At 43.1% G+C, this 24,814-nt stretch overlaps 1 protein-coding gene across 1 annotated transcript in view; it reads right to left on the bottom strand.

The window, feature by feature from the left end:
* The window catches only part of LOC126474813 (dynein regulatory complex subunit 3-like), an 88,653-nt gene that overhangs the window by 7,900 nt on the left and 55,939 nt on the right, over window positions 1–24,814 (bottom strand). Inside the window, exon 9 of the mRNA XM_050102286.1 lies at window positions 11,413–11,552. Within this exon, the coding sequence (XP_049958243.1) occupies window positions 11,413–11,552 (140 nt within the window). The remainder of the gene's footprint in view (window positions 1–11,412; window positions 11,553–24,814) is intronic.

The following is a 24,814-nucleotide window of genomic DNA, read 5'->3' as shown; positions in this document are numbered from 1 at the left end:
GGATTTCATAGGGATGAACTAACAGGTTACGAAGGTTAGGTGGATGGCGGAAAGACACTCTTGGTGGAGTGGGGAGGATTTCATGAAGGATAGATCTCATTTCAGGGCAGGATTTGAGGAAGTCGTATCCCTGCTGGAGAGCCACATTCAGAGTCTGGTCCAGTCCCGGAAAGTATCCTGTCACAAGTGGGGTACTTTTGTGGTTCTTCTGTGGGAGGTTCTGGGTTTGAGGGGATTAGGAAGTGGCTCTGGTTATTTGCTTCTGTACCAGGTCGGGAGGGTAGTTGCGGGATGCGAAAGCTGTTTTCAGGTTGTGCGTGTAATGGTTCAGGGATTCCGGACTGGAGCAGATTCGTTTGCCACGAAGACCTAGGCTGTAGGGAAGGGACCGTTTGATGTGGAATGGGTGGCAGCTGTCATAATGGAGGTACTGTTGCTTGTTGGTGGGTATGATGTGGACGGACGTGTGAAGCTGGCCATTGGACAGATGGAGGTCAACGTCAAGGAAAGTGGCGTGGGATTTGGAGTAGGACCAGGTGAATCTGATGGAACCAAAGGAGTTGAGGTTGGAGAGGAAATTCTGGAGTTCTTCTTCACTGTGAGTCCAGATCATGAAGATGTCATCAATAAATATGTACCAAACTTTGGGTTGGCAGGCCTGAGTAACCAAGAAGGCTTCCTCTAAGCAACCCATGAATAGATTGGCGTACGAGGAGGCCATCCTGTTACCCATGGCTGTTCCCTTTAATTGCTGGTATGTCTGGCCTTCAAAAGTGAAGAAGTTGTGGGTCAGGATGAAGCTGGCTAAGGTAATGAGGAAAGAGGTTTTAGGTAGGGTGGCAGGTGATTGGCGTGAAAGGAAGTGCTCCATCGCAGCGAGGCCCTGGACGTGCGGAATATTTGTGTATAAGGAAGTGGCATCAATGGTTACAAGAATGGTTTCTGGGGGTAACAGATTGGGTAAGGATTCCAGGCGTTCGAGAAAGTGGTTGACGTCTTTGATGAAGGATGGGAGACTGCATGTAATGGGTTGAAAGTGTTGATCTACGTAGGCAGAGATACGTTCCATGGGGGCTTGGTAACCAGCTACAATGGGGCGGCCGGGATGACTGGGTTTGTGAATTTTAGGGTGAAGGTAGAAGGTAGGGGTGCGGGGTGTCAGTGGGGTCAGGAGGTTGATGGAGTCTGGTGAAAAAGGTTCCGCACGTCCAGGGCCTCACTGCGATGGAGCACTTCCTTTCTCGCCGATCACCTGCCACCCTACCTAAAACCTCTTTCCTCATTACCTTAGCCAGCTTCATCCTGACCCACAACTTCTTCACTTTTGAAGGCCAGACATACCAACAATTAAAGGGAACAGCCATGGGTAACAGGATGGCCTCCTCGTACGCCAATCTATTCATGGGTCGCTTAGAGGAAGCCTTCTTGGTTACCCAGGCCTGCCAACCCAAAGTTTGGTACAGATTTATTGATGACATCTTCATGATCTGGACTCACAGTGAAGAAGAACTCCAGAATTTCCTCTCCAACCTCAACTCCTTTGGTTCCATCAGATTCACCTGGTCCTACTCCAAATCCCACGCCACTTTCCTTGACGTTGACCTCCATCTGTCCAATGGCCAGCTTCACACGTCCGTCCACATCATACCCACCAACAAGCAACAGTACCTCCATTATGACAGCTGCCACCCATTCCACATCAAACGGTCCCTTCCCTACAGCCTAGGTCTTCGTGGCAAACGAATCTGCTCCAGTCCGGAATCCCTGAACCATTACACCAACAACCTGACAACAGCTTTCGCATCCTGCAACTACCCTCCCGACCTGGTACAGAAGCAAATAACCAGAGCCACTTCCTAATCCCCTCAAACCCAGAATCTCCCACAGAAGAACCACAAAAGTGCCCCACTTGTGACAGGATACTTTCCGGGACTGGACCAGACTCTGAATGTGGCTCTCCAGCAGGGATACGACTTCCTCAAATCCTGCCCTGAAATGAGATCTATCCTTCATGAAATCCTCCCCACTCCACCAAGAGTGTCTTTCCGCCATCCACCTAACCTTCGTAACCTGTTAGTTCATCCCTATGAAATCCCCAAACCACCTTCCCTACCCTCTGGCTCCTACCCTTGTAACCGCCCCCATTGTAAAACCTGTCCCATGCACCCTCCCACCACCACCTACTCCAGTCCTGTAACCCGGAAGGTGTACACGATCAAAGGCAGAGCCACGTGTGAAAGCACCCACGTGATTTACCAACTGAGCTGCCTACACTGTGACGCATTCTATGTGGGAATGACCAGCAACAAACTGTCCATTCGCATGAATGGACATAGGCAGACAGTGTTTGTTGGTAATGAGGATCACCCTGTGGCTAAACATGCCTTGGTGCACGGCCAGCACATCTTGGCACAGTGTTACACCGTCCGGGTTATCTGGATACTTCCCACTAACACCAACCTATCCGAACTCTGGAGATGGGAACTTGCTCTTCAATATATCCTCTCTTCCCGTTACCCACCAGGCCTCAATCTCCACTAATTTCAAGTTGCCACCACTCATACCTCACCTGTCATTCAACAACATCTTTGCCTCTACTTCCGCCTCGACTGACATCTCTGCCCAAACTCTTTGTCTTTGAATATGTCTGCTTGTGTCTGTATATGTGCGGATGGATATGTGTGTGTGTGTGTGTGTGTGTGTGTGTGTGTGTGTGTGTGCGAGTGTATACCCGTCCTTTTTTCCCCCTAAGGTAAGTCTTTCCGCTCGCGGGATTGGAATGAGTCCTTACCCTCTCCCTTAAAACCCACATCCTTTCGTCTTTCCCACTCCTTCCCTCTTTCCTGACGAAGCAACCGTTGGTTGTGAAAGCTAGAATTTTGTGTGTATGTTTGTGTTTGTTTGTGTGTCTTTCGACCTGCGAGTGCTTTCATTTGATAAGTCACATCATCTTTGTTTTTAGATATATTTTTCCCACGTGGAATGTTTGCCTCTATTATATAAATATATATATTATTTCATATACTGCAAATAAGTGTAGCCTTTTGAAGAGAACTTTTTAATTTGTCAATTAACTCAAGATTTGAAACACAAAGCTGTACTGGAAGTGAACGCATTAACACTTAACCCTAAGACAAGAGGCCTCAACTGAACGATGCCTCCACCAGTTTAAAAAATTCTCTAGGTGGCCCACAAAAGACAGAATTTTTTGACATGCAGAATGTCATGTTTGGTGGATATTACAAGTAAAACAATGGTGTTTAATGCTGAAACATACAGCGATCTGATTATCTTCCATCAAAATGTGCAACCAATCAGGTCTGCATTTATGATCTACAGACCCCTGGGGTGAACTAGTGATGTAGGCACTACTGTGAGAAATTTTATGATAAGTAGCATGCAAAAATAACACTTTACAGCAATTTTTAATCTTAAGTCCGATAATGTGGCATTTATGGTTTATTATATAATTCTACACTATTTTTATATACAATTTATGATTTAATGAACTGATGAGACTCAAAAAAAAAAAAACAATCAAAGTCATTATGATATTAAATTTGATTTATTAAAATATCTATGAGTGCCTACAAGGGAAAAAGTATGAGAGTCATGTCCGGGGGGAGGGGAGGGGGGCGACAGTTTTTCAATTTTTAAAAGATACTGTAACTGTAAGCAAACATACTTATTACATAAATACAAGATAACAAAAAAGGAACATAATAACCAAGCAAATCTCACTTATAATTCATTCAAATACAGGGTGATTCAAAAAGAATACCACAACTTCAGGAATTTAAAACTCTGCAACAACAAAAGGCAGAGCTAAGCACTATCTGGCGGCAAATTAAGGGAGCTATAAAGTTTCATTTAGTTGTACATTTGTTCGCTTGAGGCGCTGTTGACTAGACGTCAGCGTCAGTTGATGCTAAGATGGCGACCGCTCAACAGAAAGCTTTTTGTGTTATTGAGTACGGCAGAAGTGAATCGACGACAGGTGTTCAGTGTGCATTTCGAATGAAGTATGGTGTTAAACCTCCTGATAGGTGGTGTATTAAATGTTGGTGTAAACAGTTTACAGAGAATGGGTGTTTGTGCAAAGGGAAAAGTTCTGGACGGCCTCCAAGAAGCCCTGATCTTACCCCCTGCGATTTTTTCTTATGGGGGTATGTTAAGGATATGGTGTTTCGGCCACCTCTCCCAGCCACCATTGATGATTTGAAACGAGAAATAACAGCAGCTATCCAAACTGTTACGCCTGATATGCTACAGAGAGTGTGGAACGAGTTGGAGTATCGGGTTGATATTGCTCGAGTGTCTGGAGGGGGCCATATTGAACATCTCTGAACTTGTTTTTGAGTGAAAAAAAACCTTTTTAAATACTCTTTGTAATGATGTATAACAGAAGGTTATATTATGTTTCTTTCATTAAATACCCATTTTTAAAGTTGTGGTATTCTTTTTGAATCACCCTGTATATTACTTTCCCAAACAATCAGTCTTAAAATGAATTTCAAATAATCCTATTGGCTAATCACTTCTATTTAATGATGACGATCAAGTTTAGGCTCAATGTGCACACCTAAGTCGCACATTCTGTGACAGCCAATGAGCTTTCAGTAGCTTTCTGAGCACTCTGTGAATTTCTTAGCCAATGTGAGCATTAAACAAGACCATAGAGAGTTATTTAGTGTATGTTCACTCTATTTGTTGCAAGGTGTTATCACTGATGGTGCTGGTAAGCAGCAAATTCTACATAAGCAAGCTTGAGACATAATCTGCAGAATGCCGTACATGCTTTCAAGTGCAAAGCACATGTTTTCATGTACCACAACTGTTGCTTGGGACTGGAAACTCTGTAATCCCTGTCCATCCCTCAACCTGTATGAGCTGCCATCATATGTGAATCGGACTATAATACTGAGTGAAGTCAGAGTTTCCTGCTAAACCATGGACAGTGGTTGCTTGATCTTCTTATGACATCATGGGTAAATAAACTGTCTATCAGATGTTATGGATCTTAAGACAACTTTTAAGGTGCCCACAATGTCTTTTTATTAGAATAAAGATATGCAAAAATTGTTACCCACAACTGCAAGAGCAGAAACCACACACATACACAAAGACAGAAAGATTTCCTTAACAAATAAAGTTACGCACAATTTTTTTCTCACAGCTGCAAGAGCAGAATACAAACACACACCCACACACACACACACACACACACACACACACACACACACACACTTTAACTGGTTGTTGTTGTGCCTGGTAGCATGAATTCAAGATGTGACCATGCACACTGTTGGTTGGTGTGGCATTGACTAAGCCCTTCAAGTGTTTCCATAACCAAATGTCTAGGGGATTGAAGTCTGGGGAATGAGTTGGCCAAGGTGTCGGGCCATCCCCCCCACCACCCACCAATCCAGCGGCCCCAAAATGTCTGCGGTAGATGTTTGTGCACACTGTGACAAAAGTGTGCAGGTGCACCATCATGCGTGGACAACAGTTGAATTTGTTGCTGCAATGGTGCACCCTCCAGTAAGGTAGGTAATACAATAATGACGAAGTCCAAATAATGCACCCAGTTAACCTTTGTGGTAGCAGTATGGCCCTATTAATCTATCGCCAAATATACCTGCCCATATATTGATTGAGAATTGGTGCTGATTTCCTCTTTTCTAAAGAGAGTCAGACATCGCCTCTCCTGCTGCTAATCGTCACACATTAGACTCAGGGGTTTCTTCCACCGAACTTAGCACATGTCCCTCCATGTCAGGCACGAGAGTGTGTGGGGTCTCCACTATCAGTCTTCTGAAGTGCAAGGGTACCTGTGCCCTCAGATGCTGGAAAAGTCTGAAAAACAGCTTATCAGAGGGTACTCTGCACTGTGGATATTTTGCAGCATAGTGGGCATGGACTTGCAGGTAATGTACATTTGCTAAACCATAGCAGAATATCATATCCGCCACTTCACTTGTTGAGTAGTAGGCTTCCATTGCTAACAAATGATGGAAGAAAGAAAATGTAAGTGTACTACACCAGTGCAAAAACAGTAAACACTTAAGTGAATCTGTGTTTGGAAGAAGGTAAACACCATGACATGTACCCAGAGTTGACAGTACTGTACAATTAGGCACACAAACATGATGAAAATTAATGTAGCCTACAATATGACTCGAACCAAACAACTTACTGCAGACCACCTAATGGTGGTAGATTACTGAGAGTAAGACATCATAATACCCTGCCAACACGTTTGACAGAGCACCCATGCAATGACTGTGTTAATGTCCACAACCAAGCATCATGCAGCTCTTCCAATAAACATGTGTTTATCTTGGAAAGTAGGCATTTCCGGACCCACATTTATTGGACTTACTTTTCTTGTTTCAATGAGTACTACTGCCTCTCAAAGTATTCAACACTTTTTTTTGAACACCACAGTTAGATGATGATCAGTTTGGATTTAGGAAAGGTAAAAGGCACCAGAGAGGCAGTTCTCATATCATCCTCGATATGGGAAGCAATGCTGAAGAAAAATCAAGTCACACTCCAAGGATATGTTGACATAGAAAAGCATTCAATACTGTAAAATGGGGCAAGATGTTCTAAATTTTGAGAGAAATAGGAGTAAGCTATAGGGAATGATGGGAAATACATAATATTTACAAGAACCAAGACGGAACATTAAGATTGGAAGACCAGAAATGAAACAATGATGGAAATAAAAGAAAGGTTCACGAGTGGGATTTAAATTCAGTGTGAAAGGATATTAATGATGAGATTCTTGGGTGACATTGCTATACCAAGTGAAAGTGAAGAAGAATTACTGAATCTGTTGGAGGGAATGAAGAATCTAATGAGTATATAATGTGGTTTGAGAGGAAACCAGATAAAGGCAAAGGTAATGAGACGGGCACTGATCACAAAGCAGATGAATCGTGCTGGGGCACATAAGACCAGTGAGAATACTGATGACTCAGGGAAAAAAGCAATTATATCATTTCTTCTATGATTATAAGAGACCCTGAGATGATCTGTGTTTAAATGCAGCCCTGCAGGCAATAAAAAATAAAGAACAGTAAGTTGAAGTTGAGATTATATCTTAAACTGTACAGTTTGTATGATTTATAATTGACTAATGCAGAGAAACTTAAATTAAATATATAAAGTTATCCTCATACGAATTGCCAAGCTGATTTTGTATGGGTTCCTTAAAATGGGTGGGATCATAGATCTCTATCAAAAGAGTAGCATAATTTAAAAACATGACATTAACACAGTTAGTGATGATAAACAATCTGTTAGTTACATGGCTGTTGTATCTGAAATAAGTATACAGTGTGAAGTTACTTGCATATACTGATGACTCAGAGGTAGTGTAAACTCATTTTTAACAAATAAATTGAACTTCTGCACAAAGTTTCAATAGTGTAAACTGATTTTTAACAAAGAAATTGAAATTCTGAACAAAGTTTCAGTTTTCAAAAGTAAAATAATGTCTTGTGGAGATAAATATATTTCACCATATTCTCACATCACAGTAGATCATGACATTTCAGTTACAGAAAATCATCTCTGAAAGAGAGGGTTTATTAACATATAATATAATTTTAAGCGTTAGGAAGCCTTTTCTGAAAATATTTGCTCAAGGTGTAGCCTTGTACAGAGGTGAACAGTGGACAGTAAGCAGTTGAGTCAACAAGGAAATAGCACTTCCAAAAGGTTCTGCAAGGTTCACAGGAGAGCTTCTGTAAAGTTTGGAAGGTAGGAGACGAGATACTGGCAGAAGTAAAGCTGTGAGGACCAGGCGTGAGTCGTGCTTCGATAGCTCAGATGGTAGAGCACTTGCCCACGAAAGGCAAAGGTCCTGATTTCGAGTCTCGTTCGAGCACACAGTTTTAATCTGCCAGGAAGTTTCATATCAGTGCACACTCTGCTGCAGAGTGAAAGTCTCATTCTGGAGAATAATGGTGTTTGTCATGTAAATCAGATTCACAGGTGCTGGAAGGAAGGAAAAAATTGCAGTTTTAACACTGATGGCTCTCACACCAGTAATAATTACATGTTAAATGCTATATACACTTATGGCTGCGACTACCAAACTATCAGTAGGATAGAAATGTTCACTGACAAATTGTCTACCATCTATCAAACAATGTAAAACCCAGGATGGAATAATGACAGTATTATGAAAAGCATAGATTGCTACTCACCATATAGTGGAGATGTTGAGTCAAAGATAGGCACAACAAAAAGACTGTCAAACAAGTAAGCTTTTGTCAAAAAAGGCCTCCAATTAGACAACATACGCACACACACTCATGCAAATGCAACTCACACATACATGGCCACCAAATGACATTGCCCATATAGTACCTGCGTTGTTTATGTCAGATGTCAGATCTTTAAAAGTTGTTAGTGTGTGTGTGAGTTCATTCATTCTCTTCTTTTTCCAGTTCTCCATTTCCCACATCCCCTTGTTGTTGTTGTGGTCTTCAGTCCTGAGACTGGTATGATGCAGCTCTCCATGCTACTCTATCCTGTGCAAGCTTCTTCATCTCCCAGTACCTACTGCAACCTACATCCTTCTGAATCTGCTTGGTGTATTCATCTCTTGGTCTCCCTCTACGATTTTTACCCCCCACACTGCCCTCCAGTGCTAAATTGGTGATCCCTTGATGACTCAGAACATGTCCTACCAATCGATCCCTTCTTCTAGTCAAGTTGTGCTACAAACTCCTCTTCTCCCCAATTCTATTCAATACCTCCTCATTAGTTATGTGATCTACCCATCTAATCTTCAGCATTCTTCTGTAGCACCACATTTCGAAAGCTTCTATTCTCTTCTTGTCCAAACTATTTATCGTCCATGTTTCACTTCCATATATGGCTACACTCCATACAAATACTTTCACAAATGACTCCCTGACACTTAAATCTACACTCGATGTTAACAAATTCCTCTTCTTCAGAAACGGTTTCCTTGCCATTGCCAGTCTACATTTTATATCCTCTCTACTTCGACCTTCATCAGTTATTTTGCTCCCCAAATAGCAAAACTCCTTTACTACTTTAAGTGTCTCATTTGCTAATCTAATACCCTCAGCATCTCCCGACTTAGTTCGGCTACATTCCACTATCCTCGTTTTGCTTTTGTTGATGTTCATCTTATATACTCCTTTCAAGACGCTATCCATTCCGTTCAACTGCTCTTCCAAGTCCATTGCTGCCTCTGACAGAATTAGAATGTCATCGGCGAACCTCAAGGTTTTTACTTCTTCTCCATGGATTTTAATACCTACTCCAAATTTTTCTTTTGTTTCCTTCACTGTTTGCTCAATATACAGATTGAATAACATCGGGGAGAGGCTACAACCCTGTCTCACTCCCTTCCCAACCACTGCTTCCCTTTCATGCCCCTCAACTCTTACAACTGCCATTTGGTTTCTGAACAAATTGTAAATAGCCTTTCGCTCTCTGTATTTTACCCCTGCCACCTTCAGAATCTGAAAGAGAGTATTCCAGTCAACATTGTCAAAAGCTTTCTCTAAGTCTACAAATGTTAGAAATGCAGCTTTGCCTTTCCTTAATCTAGCTTCCAAGATAAGTCGTAGGGTCAGTATTGCCTCACGTGTTCCAATATTTCTACTGAATCCAAACTGATCTTCCCCGAGGTCGGCTTCTACTAGTTTTTCCATTCGTCTGTAAAGAATTCATGTTAGTATTTTGCAGCCGTGACTTAGTAAACTGATAGTTCGGTAATTTTCACATCTGTCAACACCTGCTTTCTTTGGGATTGGAATTATTATATTCTTCTTGAAGTCTGATGGTATTTCTCCTGTCTCATACATCTTGCTCACCAGATGGTAGAGTTTTGTCAGGACTGGCTCTCCCAAGGCTGTCAGTAGTTCTAATGGAATGTTATCTACTCCTGGGCCCTTGATTCGATTCAGGTCTTTCAGTGCTCTGTCAAACTCTTCACGCAGTATCATATCTCCCATTTCATCTGTATCTACATCCTCTTCCATTTCCATAATTTTGTCCTCAAGTACATCACCCTTGTATAGACCCTCCATATATTCCTTCCACATTTCTGCTTTCCCTTCCTTGCTTAGAACGGGGTTTCCATCTGAGCTCTTGATATTCATACAAGTGGTTCTCTTTTCTCCAAAGGTCTCTTTAATTTTCCTGTAGGCTGTATCTATCTTACCCCTAGTGAGATAAGCCTCTACATACTTACATTTGTCCTCTAGCCATCCCTGCTTAGCCATTTTGCACTTCCTGTCGATCTCATTTTTGAGAGGTTTTTATTCCTTTTTGCCTGCTTCATTTACTGCATTTTTATATTTTCTCCTTTCATCAGTCAAATTCAATATTTCTTCTGTTATCCAAGGATTTCTACTAGCCCTCATCTTTTTACCTACTTGATCCTCTGCTGCCTTCACTACTTCATCCCTCAAAGCTACCCATTCTTCTTCTACTGTATTTCTTTCCCCCCTTCCTGTCAATTGTTCCCTTATGCTCTCCCTGAAACTCTGTACAACCTCGGGTTTAGTCAGTTTATCCAGGTCCCATCTTCTTAAATTCCCACATTTTTGCAGTTTCTTCAGTTTTAATCTACAGTTCATAACCAATAGATTGTGGTCAGAGTCCACATCTGCCCCTGGAAATGTCTTACAATTTTAAACCTGGTTCCTAAATCTCTGTCTTACCATTATATAATCTATCTGAAACCTGTCCCATATTTTTCCTATATTTGTTATGAACATTGCATATTCATTTGGAGCTTGTTGTTTCTTTCCGACTTATCGTACAGCGCAGCCTGCCAGTCTGGGGATATGTAGCACTTTTGGTAAAATATTATTTCAAACTTCATTTTCCATTGAGTCTCACCAGTTCCAGTCAATCTTTACCTCCAACCTCAGGTCAAGCCCCTTCTATATTCCATATAACCCAGGTTTTCTTTAATGAACTCTTTATTTCACCACCTCACTTCTGACGCTCACCCATCCCGCTTCATATTCTGCACATTATTTTATACAAATTTTGCTCTTATTGCTGACTTATTGACTGCCTACACCTCATTATTAGAAGTAATGGACTTGGATCTTGGTTTTCAGCTATTGATTTACTTCATAATCATTTCCTGTACATTGTGTAGGCCTATATCTTAATCTGGAACTTCTCGCTTTTGACACTTGTGTAAGAACTTTTTGTTTGTGTTTTTCTCTGCCTTTGTTTGATGAAGGGATTTCAGAAATTCCCCATCACTAGTGGCTTCATATCCAGCTATTATTTTGAGATATTGTAAATGAACAACCCTTGCTGTTAGCAGTGTTATTAGGTTTAATAGATGTAAACCTACAGTTAGGCATGCTGAAAAAAAAATTAGAAATGTATACTAACCTATGAATTTCTCTGCACATGTTTCTTGCCCACTGCTTTGCCCTTTCTACTAGTGTATCTTCACGTTCATTAATTATGCGTATGTGATATGCATGAGAATTTTTTGATGCTTTATTCAGTGTTTCTTTGTCAATCATTATCTATATGTGGAAAAATAAAGAACTCATTTAAAATGTTTCAGGCACAAACCAACATTCACATCAAAGTAATCAAAATCTCTTTTAAAATTATTTAAAGTTGCACTATTTTTTGTGTATAATTCACAATGTACAAAATGTGATTTTATGAAAACTGGCATATAAGAAATCTATGATTATAACAACACCATTAGATGCTTTATCACTTTTAATTTTCAAAATCATAATTTTAATCATTATTGGTTTTGATTTAGTCAGAATAAAAGTGAAAGTTGAATACTTGTAATATCTGAAATGGAAGAGGAGTACCTATTTACCCCCATAAAAAGAAAAATTACTACAAGACTGTCAGTCAGACAAATGAAAAATTCAGTTTAATCCCTAGCTTTCAGAATTTTAAAGGAACCCCTCCTGCATGCCTGTAATCATACAGCACGGAGTACACACAGGCCAAGCACAACTATGGCACAGGATTAAAAGAAAACTCAGAATGTGGGAGCATAAAAATAAAGTTCCACAGTTTAGTTTTAGATAATTCCTATTCTTCATCCATATAAATGACATTCCAGTGGGTTTAAACAACTATTGAAACTATAATATTTGTTCCTATTGAGATGCAGCAAGCTGGAAACTTATCCATCTGTTATGTTTTGTGCTCCCATGAATAACAGAAATTTTTTCACTCTTTCATTCTATATCTAATGCAGTTGCACACAAAATATGTAATATGTACAGCAATATGTCAGATTGCTAATTATGTGCAATTCTGTCTCAATTCATAGTTCAATAGTTTATATTTATCTTCCTTGATGTAATAATTTACTCACCCCAGGAACAACTGTAGTTCTTTGAGGTTCTTAGGACCTGGTAAGTCAACAATGGCAGCACAAGATACTGTGTGAGGGGTGAGTGCATTTTCACTTAATGTATGACAGGAGTACTTGACTTGTAGAGTGACAGCACTGACCACTGGTTTCGAGCCACTCAAACAGCAGCTGGGGAATGTGAAGGTGCTGTCTCTATGTGGCCCCAGTAACTAACAAATAGTCTAAATAATTAGCACAGTTGTGGATACCTTGGATGAGATGCTCAAGATATTTCTGAAATATCACAGAAGCTCTTGCAAACCCAAATGGCAACCTGTTATAACAATACACGCCAAATGTCATATTAAGCTCTAGAAACTTCATCTAATCATCTACCAGAAATCAAAAGTAGGCGTCAGCAAGATCTACGTCTGAAAAATATTGCCCCCAGCCAATTTAAACAACAATTACTCCTGCTGAAGAAGTTGATACATATCATTATTTGCTTGAGCATTAACAGTAGACTTTTAAAATCACCCCAAATGCCAAGTGATCCATTAGGTTTCTGAATCACGATTGTGGGTGTAGCTCATTGACTAAGAGGTACTGGCGAGAGAGAACCCACATTTTGCAACCTATCTAAATCTGCTTTAACTTCCTCATGCATAGCAAAAGGCACTGGAAGAGCCCTACAAAACTTACACACTGCCAACTGATTTAAGGAAATGTAGCCCTGAAACCCTGTGCCACAACCTGAGGTATGGTCAAACAGCTGCTTAAACTGTGCACACAGGTCAAGTTCCATGAACGGGACTGCAGGTGAAACCAAATTAACTTGCTCCTGAATTTGAAAACCAAAAAGCACAAAAGCATCGCAACCACAAATGTTAGTTGTCAGCCAAGAGTTGACTGCAACCAAACCTAGTTGCTGAGTGATGTTTTTATACTTTGCTGAGCTGACGATCTGACCCCACAAGGGGACTGACTGGTCACTGTATGTCACCACTTTGTGCTGAGGAAACTGCTGCTGCAGGGAGCCATTGTGCTGGTATGTGTCCTCATTAATCAGACACACAGCCGTGCCTGTGTCCAACTGGAAATCCACCTTAATCCCATGAACGTCCAGTTGTAACATCTCATCCACTGCTGTCTCTGGTATCGGCATGATAGTGTGCAGTGTGGTGACGGCTGAAGTTGTTAATGCATGCTGGCTGAGGCAGACACTCGTGAGATGCTCCAGCCTGTAGCATGCAAAACAGATGATGTCACAGAAAGGGTAATGATGTTGAGGCTGTTGGCCATAATCTGGACATTATTGGACAGCACAAACATTACTGGGGTCCATCGATAATGATGGGGAGTAAAACGTTGAAAGAGCCTCTGCTAGCTTAGGGACCTGCTGATGGCGAACAAAGTGCTTCCATTTGTGCTCATCTACCGACGATGAGGGAAGCGTATCGCTAACTACTGCACTAACTACTGAATCATTTGTTGTTGGACTTCTGGATGAATGGGTACTTAGTAAATTGGATGATGATGTTGACTGGAAGTCAACAGTTGGTCATGGAGCACAATGACGACAAAGACTGCTAACAGTGTCAACAACTGTGGAATTATGAAACAGAGCTTGTGCTCTTGCAGTTACTTCGTGAGCTTTGGCAATTTTTAACACATTGCTCAAGGTGGGATCAAATGCCTCTACAGCTTTTGCTGTAACATCTTCATCTGGAGCAAGATGGAAAGTAACATCACAGATTAAGAAGTTCGCATATGATGTCCCACATAGTTTACAGGAAAAGTCACACTTGTGTGCCAACACTTGTAAGTCAACAGTCCATGCTGCATATGACTGCTCATGTTGCTTAACACACCATAGCCTCAACAATGTGAGTTTTATGGCTATAATAGTTATTTGACAAACCACCAATATCAGAAAAAGTCAAACTACTAGGGTCCAAGAGGGGACATGACTTCAGCACCACTTCATAAAATGTACTACTAGAAGATAGTAAGAGCGCACACAGGTGCCCCTGGTCAGTTATTTGACTTGCCTTGCAGTGAAGAACAAGATGACATAAATAGAACTCGCAGCTCTCATTTGCCTGATTGAAACAAGGGAAGGGTGGAGGAAGAGGCAAGCCAACTTCAGCCGCTAACTGCAGCTGGTTTTGCAGAAGCTGTAACAGGTGTGTCTGCTGTTGCTGCTATAGTTCCCACCACCTGTCTTGCTGTTGTTACTGCTGTAGGTGCTGTTGCTGTTGTTGATGCAGTTGCTGCCACAACTTGAGAAACTAGGATACATACCACTCTGGAATAGCTGTACAGTGATGAATTTCTCATCACTAATTTTCTATCCCACTCTGTGTAGGTAGACATACAGTTTATAACAACTCACATTGGTGGCAATGAGGAGACGAGCAGAACAAAAACAGGTAGGCCTGCAGGTGAATGATAGCAGATATCACGAGGTGAATGAAAAACCAACACAACTCTAAGGTGTAGCCAAGTCATCTAAAGATACACCGTAACCAAAGGGAAAATCCAGATCTTAAAACGTAACCAGGCAAGACCAAAATATTCTGTTATTCAATGGTGCAATACTCAGGTTTCAGAAACTATCGAGAAACTGATTGCAATTACCAACCTGTGGTAAATCAGTAAGGTTTCGCCAGAGGGTGACACCACTTCACATGCTTGCTGCTGCTGTTGTCTGCAGCCTGAGTACCTCTGATGTCTTCTCTCTATCAATATTTTGGTTAGGCAGGAAATCCAAATCATCTTTGGATAATAAATAAACCTTCAAAACATGTTGTGGAATTAAACAAACAATGACTAGTAACAGTAAACTAGTTGTTTTATTTGATATCAGTAACAGTCGTGGTATAGCCTAAAGTATTTGCATTTAAAGTTACTAGTAAAACACACGTTCTGGAATAAAGTGGTAGATCTGTGTCAATGTGAATAATTTAAGCATTCCTCAGTGCTATAGAGACTATTAGATAATAACAACTTTTTCAACTCCTTCTTGAATGTTTTTAATTCCCACAGGCAAAGCGTTGAAGACCAAAATTGTTTTTGGATATGTTCCACCTTGAGTACACACTTTTTTTCTTCTTTTCTATCAAGACATGTATCTTGTAAACAGTGATGCAGTGTAAGTTTGAAAGTGCAGTTTCACAGTGAAGATAGGGGAGGAAACCAGCAAAAGTAATTGAAAACATACTGCACACACACACACACACACACACAAACTTTTCACATAGAATAAAGCATCTAACATTCCCAGTCATAAATTTTTTTATGTAAATATCTTTTCTATATTATATTCTCTATAATTTTTTGTAGGCAGCTGTCAACAGCATCAACATACTTGGAGAAATGCATGATACACACTTTGCTGTCTTATAGTACATTTATTCACTTGTGTGTTAACCTGCTGGGTGTTGTTGTGCATGAGGAATGGTGCTATGTAATTACTGCTGTTACATGTTTCCAATGTTTTCTCCTTGCTTAAGCAATTACGCACGTCCTCTACGTGCGGCGCTGTCTGCCAGCTATGCAGTAGCTGCGCCACCTAAGCGGCCAGCCGAGCAGCGGCCGCTAGACTGGGACTAAGTGCTCATTCGAATGCTAACGTGTACACATGTCTTGCTTGTCAACTTACTCTGTGACTTATATGTGTTGTTGTGTCGTTCCGAAATATATGTGTTAAACTTGAAGTTCAAACAATTGGCAACGAGGTAGTGGATTTTTCCTTTTCACCGTTGACTCACAGGGTTCCATGGCTACTGTCGAGCAACTATTGCAAAATCTCCTTGAACAGCAAACGCTTCTCACAGCGGCGATTCGCGATTTCGTTGCGGCGTCAAGTGCAGGGTGTTTCTCGTCACTGGCTATACCTCCTTTTCCTCCTTACGACGAGACGGCGGAAGACTGGTCTGATTATGAAAAACGTCTCGGACAGCACTTCTTGGCATTTCATGTCACGGATGAACAACCATGTAAGTCTCTGTTCCTTTCCTGGATTTCACCTCAAATGTATCAGTTGTTGTCGCAATTGGCTCCTTTGAAGGATCCTGCATCTTTGTCCTTTGCTGAAATGTGCTCACTTCTGTCTGTCTATTTTCAAAACCAAACGCATGTGGTAGCCTCTCATGTTGCCTTTTATCGTTGTCAAAAACAACCGAATCAATCCTATCGCGCTTGGGCTGCTGAACTTCAAGGCCTCAGTCGAAAGTGTCAATTTGTTACTGACGTTCACAAAGAATCCTATGCCGATTCCATGGTACGGGATGCTATTATCTGGTCAGCGCCCGACAAAGAAGTTCGGCAACGTGCCCTTCAGTTGGCGAATCCGACTCTAGATGAAGTTCTCTCCATTGCGCAGTCTTTTGAAATTTCTCCCGCCGCTGGGGCGCAAATAGAGACGTGGGGTGATGTCGGGGAAATACAACCTCTGTGCGCAGTTGACGACGCGTGCGGCGCGTCCCCGCCGGCCGACGTGGCCGCAGTGCACTCCCACGCGCAGCCTCGGCCTAGCCGTAAACAACCCGCTAATGGTTCAAATGGCTCTGAGCACCATGGGACTTAACTTCTGCGGTCATCAGTCCCCTATAACTTAGAACTACTTAAACCTAACTAACCTAAGGACATCACACACATCCATGCCCGAGGCAGGATTTGAACCTGCGACCGTAGCGGTCACGTGGTTCCAGACTGAAGCGCCTAGAACCACTCGGCCACACCGGCCGGCTCAACCCGCTAAGAAACTGCAGCAAAACCCCCGGCAACTTCCTTCAAGTCCGCGGTGTTTTATGAAACATTCACGTGAGGATTGTCCCCAACGTTGGGCTGTGTGTCACAACTGCAAAAAGAAAGGTCATGTGTCTTCCATTTGCAAATCCGACCGCATACATGATGTTCATGAACATGACGCTGATTCTGTGTTGTCTGTCAATTGCACTTCTTCCCTTTCAGGGAAGTTATTCCTCACTGTCCAAATCCTTGGGCGAGATGTTCGCATGCAAGTGGATACCGGTTCTGCTGCCACTATAATTAATTCTCAGACGTATCTTCAGCTGGGTTCTCCAATCCTGTCCCCTGTCACTCAGCAATAAACAGAAGATTTCTCTCTTGGGACAGTTTGATGCTGAGGTATCTTACAAATCCGTCATTCGCACTGTTCCCATATTTGTGGTCGACCAGAGCAATGCAGAAAATCTTTTTGGTTTCGATGCCTTTCGCATTTTTGGGTTCTCCATAGATGACTCTGTCAATATTGTCTCTGATGCTATTCCTTATGTTCAACTAGATTCCTTGTCGATGACATTTTCGTCCCTTTTTTCTCCTGGGTTAGGCTGTGCAAACGACTTTGAAGCTCATATCACGCTCAAACCCACTGCTCGGCCTAAGTTTTTTCGGGCTCAGCCCGTTCCTGTGGCCCTTCATGATTGGGTAAAATGGGAGTTGGATCGTCTCACTGCTTCAGGGGTCTTGCTTCCTGTCACTTCCAGTGAGTGGTCCTCTCCTGTCGTTGTAGTTGCTAAGCCAAATGGTGATATTCATCTCTGTGGCGATTTCAAAGCCACTGTAAATGCTCAATGCCTCGACACTTACCCTATGCCCCGTCCTGAAGAACTGTTCACTAACCTTGCTGGAGGCCAGTATTTTTCTAAAATTGACCTGTCAGAAGCTTATCATCAACTTCCTCTCGACGCTGCTTCCCGGCAGTTTCTGGTCCTTAACACGCCTTTCGGTCTCTATCAATACCAACGCTTGCCATTCAGGGTTGCTAGCGCCCCTGCTCTCTTTCAGCGATTCTTCGAACAATTATTGCTCCCTGTCCCTGGGTGTATCAATTACATGGACGACATTGTTGTCACTGGCTCCACCACTGAAGAACATCTTCAAAATCTCCACACACAATTTTTACATGTCTTACAGACTGCTGGTCTTAAGTGTAATCTTCAGAAATCACAATTTTTTGAGGCATCTATCACGTACTTGGGGTTTCAACTCTCTCGGGATGGTATTCGTCCGCTTCAACAAACTGTCGCTGTGATCGATGTCCTTCCTCGCACTACATCTGTTAAGGAACTGCAGGCCTTCATGGGGAAAATAGCATACTATCACAAGTTTTTACCGTCTGCGGCTTCGGTGGCTCAGCCGTTGCATCGCCTGTTGCATAAAAACGTGCCTTTTCACTGGTCCGCGCCATGCGAAGCGGCTTTCCAGAAATTGAAGACTCTGCTGAAACAGGACCCGTGCCTGGCTACTTATCGACCTGGCCAACATCTTGTTCTTGCCACGGACGCCTCTCAATACGGGGTCGGTGCAGTCCTTGCGCACCGTTTTTCTGACGGTTTGGAACAACCCATTGCTTATGCCTCCAAAATGCTCACGGATGCCCAACAAAAGTATTCTCAAATTGAGAAAGAAGCTTTGGCCATTATTTATGCTCTTCATAAGTTTGGTGTTTTTCTCTATGGCTCAAAATTTCATCTTGTTACGGATCACAAACCACTTGTTTCCTTGTTTCATCCATCAACGTCACTTCCCAACAAGGCTGCACACCGCCTCCAGCGTTTGGCTCTTTACTTGTCCCGTTTCAATTATGAGATTCATTTCGGGCCAACGGCTCAACATGCGAATGCTGATGCTCTGTCTCGCCTTCCCATGGGTCCTGATCAGGCATTCGATAGGGACGAACTTTTGTGTTTCCACGTGGATGTTGCCGAGCAGCGGGTTGTGAACGGGTTCCCCAACACTGGGGACAGGCTGGCGGCTGCTACGGGTTCTGACCCTACCCTCTCCCGGGTTTTACGCTGTATTCAGAAGGGTTGGCCAGATCGCTTTTCCGCTAAGACTTCTGATCCGTTGCGGAACTACTACACTTTGTGCTACCGCCTCACGGCTAGGGATGGTGTCATCCTCCTCTCCACTGACAATGCTTCGCCGCGTGTTGTGGTACCTGTGTCTATGCGTGCTTCAGTCTTGCACCTCCTTCACCAAGGGCACTGGGGTGTGTCTCGCACAAAATCCCTGGCGCGCCGTCATGTGTACTGGCCTGGCATCGACTCTGAAATAGCACACATGGTCGCTGCCTGCGGCCCTTGTGCGTCACACGCCGCTGCCCCGAAGTCATCTTTGTCACCGTGGCCTTCGCCTGAGAAGCCCTGGGAGCGCATTCATGCTGACTTTGCGGGACCCTTTTTAGGTACTTATTGGCTCCTCGTAATTCACGCCTACTCTAACTTTCCTTTCATTGTCCGTTGCACGTCGCCTACCACCGTGGCAACCACCAGTGCTCTCGCCCGCATTTTTTCTTTGGAAGGTCTCCCCTCTACTCTTGTTACTGATAATGGTCCGCAATTTGCCTCTTCCAAATTTGCGGATTTTTGTGCTCGTCACGGCGTTACGCATGTCACGGCCCCGCCGTTCCATCCACAATCCAACTGTGAGGCTGAACGACTGGTCCGCACATTTAAGGCTCAGATGCGGAAACTTCTTACTTCTTCTGCTGCTGATGATGCGCTTCTCCAGTTTCTGGCGTCGTACCGTTTCACCCCCATGGGCGACCACAGCCCGGCTGAGCTCTTACATGGCCGACAGCCCCGCACGCTACTTCATCTTCTGCGGCCTCCCACCTCACAGCCGCGGGTGCATTCACTTGGCCGGTTCACCGCCAACGACCTCGTCTGGGTACGGGGATATGGCAGGCAGCCAAAATGGGGCCGGGGCCGCATTTTGCGACACCGTGGCAGACGCCTGTATGAAATCCAGATGGACACGGGTGTTGCAGTGCGTCATTCGGACCAGCTTCGGCCTCGGGTGCCAGCAACGCCTGTTCCGAATGCCGCCACACCACCTTTGGCTCTACCTGACGCTCGGGATCTTGGAATCTCTCAATACTCACAACGCAGCCCTCTCACCATCATCGCGATGCTAGCACCAGAACGGATGCCACCAGGAGACGTGCCCATGCAGGAACCGGAGGACCATCCTCTGTCAGAGCAAATCTACTTGCCTCCTCCTCCAACGGACGCCGACACATCACCCATGTCTCCTGTCATATCAACTGGACTTGCCGCAACGGGCAGATTGGTGCATGGGGCCCCAGCAGATTCGACCCCTACGTCTCCTGTCATCTCGACCCGTTATCATCGGGGACACTTCCGTCCGTACGGGAAACCTCCTCCTCGAGACTTTACGGCGAGTCAACCAACACCTATGGACATTAGCCATCTCCAGGACACCTCCATCAAGACCAGTGCAACAATTTCAAAGGGAGGAAAAGTGTTGTGACTCGCCGATCATTCAAAGTGCCGCCGCGCAATTACGCGCATCCTCTACGTGCGGCGCTGTCTGCCAGCCATGCAGCAGCTGCGCCACCTAAGCGGCCAGCCGAGCAGCGGCCGCTAGACTGGGACTCAGTGCTCATTCGAATGCTAACGTGTACACGTGTCTTGCTTGTCAACTTACTCTGTAACTTATATGTGTTGTTGTGTCGTTCCGAAATATATGTGTTAAACTTGAAGTTCTAACAGAAAAAAAACTGACCACTCTTCTGTGAAGAGTGAAGCACATTCAGGCAGGCCTCAATATCCTCTAATGAGACTGTTATTGATCTCACAAGGAATCTGGTGATGCAGTATAGATGAATAATGATCAGAGAATTTGAAGATAAGGTTAATATTAGTATTGGATCCATTCATTCAATTTTAATGGAACATTTGGACATCATATGTTAAAAAATGACTAAATTCCTCCAGCTGTATTAAGGTGTTGATTTTATTGGTGACTAGTTTTGATGTTGTAACAACATCGAAACTAGTCGCCAATAAAACCAACACCTTAACACAGCTGGAGGAATTTTGTCATTTTTTAACATATATTATACTAGCTGACATCCCAAATTGTCCATTTCAATTATGGATATACGAAGATTTGGATATCAGGAGACTCTGCAAAATTTGTGTCAAAGCTGCTGTTTTAATCCTTTCTTTAATACTTGGAAATGTGTCACAAAACCAGGCCACCGGTGGGCTACACTTTGAATAGTCCACCAACAGCACCTGTGCAGGCTGGCCACTTTAGGCTGCAATTGATGGGTCATGTGACTTGTGCACATGGCATGCATTGGCCATGCTGTCTGCTGGAGCCATCCTCTTTATAAGTGCATTGCCGTGGGCACTCACCCTCATACCGTGTTCATACTTATTGTAAGAAATTGCTTATATCAGTACCTGGATTGTTTCTATGTTTGTGCTTATGTTATCAACTGTTGTTTGCTTGTATGTCAAAGAAGAATAAATTTTGGTTCATTATGGCCACGGTGTTGTTCATATATTTCAGTACAATACAACTGGCAATGAGTGTAGTATTAACATCTATGTGCTCAGTCATTTGGTTTTTCCTTTGGCTCTTCTGTCCATGGAGGCAGTGCTCCAGTCTCTCTCCAAGCAGTGGCAGGTTCTTATAGCTGCTACCACAAAAGTCACAAACGCTTTTGGCCACACTGACTATGGAGGCTTCCATGTTGTCAGTGTACCCACCACCCTTTCCCTGTTATCATGATGTGGCCAAAGACTGGGGGGCACACAGAGTGTCTTCGGCAACACTTCCTTGCTCTTGGTGTCACTGATGCTAACATATGTAAGCCTCCTTTTCTTTCTTGGGTTTCTCCTAGTATCTATCAACTATTGTGCCAGTAAGCAAAACTGCAGGAACCTCTGTCATTTTTGTTCAGCAGAATGTGTAAATTGTTGTCAAATTATCACCATAAATGCAGGTGTGTCACTGCAGTGTATGTAGAGTTCTATCATTTTTATAAAAAGCCCCACCAGTCCTACCGGGCTCGGGTTGCTCAATTCCACAGCATCAGTCGCAAATGTCAATTTGTTAATTGTTGCTCATCGTGACTCATACACTGATTCTACGGCCCCATCATTCGGCTGGCTCCTGAGAAGGAGGTGTGTCAATGCAAACTATAGTGTGAGAAATCATCTTTGGCTAAAGGTTATTGTTCAGCCTTCTGAGGTATCTTGAGGCCTAGTCTGACAGTGGCATGGTTACTCCTGTTCCTGGTCATCTGGCATTGTCAGTCCTCAGGTTGAGGATGATGTGGCAGCCATACAAATGTGGCTTCTGTAGTGTACTGGACAGCAATGTGCCAAACAATAACCACAACAACCACAGCAATGGCAGCACTCCGCACTTCCATCTTACCCATATTGTTTCATCCAACTTGACAGAGCCAGGTGCCCTAAGCGCTGGGTCACTTGCAATATCTACAGGTAAAAAGGGCACATGGTATTATTTCCAGCCCTCACCTGCAGACATAGACATGGATGTTAATTGCGTGTCTCCAGTGCTTACGAATCATAACAGTCTGTTTATTGATGTGCAAGTGATGGACAGAGTGCTCAGGCTACAAGCGGACACGGGAGCACCTGTGATTTTACTGAACTCAAAAACTTATATGAATTTGGGATCTATGGTATTGTCTCCAGTTACTCGACATTTGGTGAGTTACAATAAGCAGCATATTCCAATTTCAGGGCAATTTACAGTTCCTACTATGTATAAATTTGTGGTCCATTCCTTGACATTTTTGGTAGTGGACAATGTTGGTACCACAAATTTATTCAGTCTGGATGCTTTCAGTGATTTTGGTTTTCCCATTTTGGATACAGTGCACCTCATTTCTGACCATGTCCCTTACTAGCAGTTACATTCTCATTGTTCTGAGTTCTCATCTCTTTTCTGAGATAAATTAGGTTCTGCCACTAATTCTTCAACCCACATTACACTGAAAACCATGGTGCCACTGCTCTTTCTCTGTTTTCATCCTATTCTAGTGGCTTTGCGTGATCAAGTGAAATCAGAATCAGGCAGACTGACATTATTGGGGTCATATAGTCTATTACCTTTTGTGATTAACATACCCTCTGGGTTGCACCAATATCAGTGTCTCTGGTTTGGTGTGGCTAATGCCCCAGTGATTTTTCAGCATTTTTTGGAACAACTGACCAAGTCCATTCCCAGGTGCATCAACTAGCTTGATGACATCGTCATGATGGGTGCATCCACAGCAGACCATTCACGTAACTTACACAACTTGTTCATGGTATTACAGAGTCCAGGGTTGAAATGCAACTTGGCCAAGTCACATTTTTTTCAGCCATCCACTGTGTATTTGGGTCTGAGGTTTCTAGGGATGGTGTTAACCCTTTACATCATCATGTCGCCATTGTCACAGCCTTGCCCTTTAAGTGTCAAAGAAAACAAAACATTTTTAAGTAAAATGGCTTATTATCACCTAAACTACATTCTAATCCTTGTGTGGCTACTTTCTTTCCTGGTCACCACCTGATTTTGGCTATTGACATCTCTTAGTATGGACTCAGGACCATTCTTGCACATCAATATGAGCATGGTTCTGAACTTCTGAGTTCAGCAGCGCTATTCCCAAGTTGAAAAGGAAGTGCTTGCTATTGTCTACACCTTCAAAAAATTTATGTGTTCTTGTATAGGTCTATCTTCCACTCTCTACTGACTGAAAACCCTTGTATTTGTTGTTTAATCCATCTGCTGCATTGCCCAAAAAAGCAGCACATTGCCTCCAGAGATGGGCCTTGTTTCTATCTCATTACAACCATGAAATACATTTTTGGCTTACTGCACAATACATAACTGCCAATGCCCTGCCCCAGCTTATGATAGGCCTGGATTCCACTTTTGATCAGGCTGAACTCCTTTATTTTCACTTAGATGTTCAGTCAAAATGTGTGTCGGAAGGGTTTCCTATTACTGGTTCCCACTTCACAGCTGCTGCGATCCCAGCCCGGTTACGCAACAAGTTGTTCATCTCATTCAGCATGGTTGGCTGGAAAAGATTCTTGGCTGGGCTCCTGATCCTTTACATAACTATTTTGCTCTCCATCATCACCTTTCTGTATTTGATGGTGTTGTTCTCCTAGCTGTGGATGGGCTGTCAACTAGAGTTGTGATCCTGGCGACACTATGTCAGTAAATGCTTCAGCTCCTACATCAGGAACATTCAGGGTCTCACATATGAAGTTACTGGCCCTCTTTACTGGCACTTGTTTTGGACTGACATCAATGATGATATTGTACATCTTGCTGTGGCCTGCTGTCAGTGCTCTATCCAACAGTCAGAGGCGTCGGTGATGCTCTCTCCATAGTCGCACTGCAGCCTGTGTGTGAATGTGTCCATATTGATTTCAGAGGGCCTTTCCAACATTCTTCCTGGTTGTTGACTGATGATGCTTTCTATAAATTTCCGTACTTTATCTTCTTTCCTTCAATGTCAGCCATGGCTATGATTCAGGCCCTCTCAAAAATAACTGCTATTGAATGATTACCTTATGTGCTATATGGATAATTGTTCACAAATTTTTTGCACCCATCAAGGCATTCGCCACATGACAGCTCCTC

Source organism: Schistocerca serialis, chromosome 4 (assembly GCF_023864345.2).
Source record: "Schistocerca serialis cubense isolate TAMUIC-IGC-003099 chromosome 4, iqSchSeri2.2, whole genome shotgun sequence".
Classification (NCBI taxonomy): domain Eukaryota; kingdom Metazoa; phylum Arthropoda; class Insecta; order Orthoptera; family Acrididae; genus Schistocerca; species Schistocerca serialis.
This window is presented reverse-complemented; position numbering and strand designations above follow the sequence as displayed.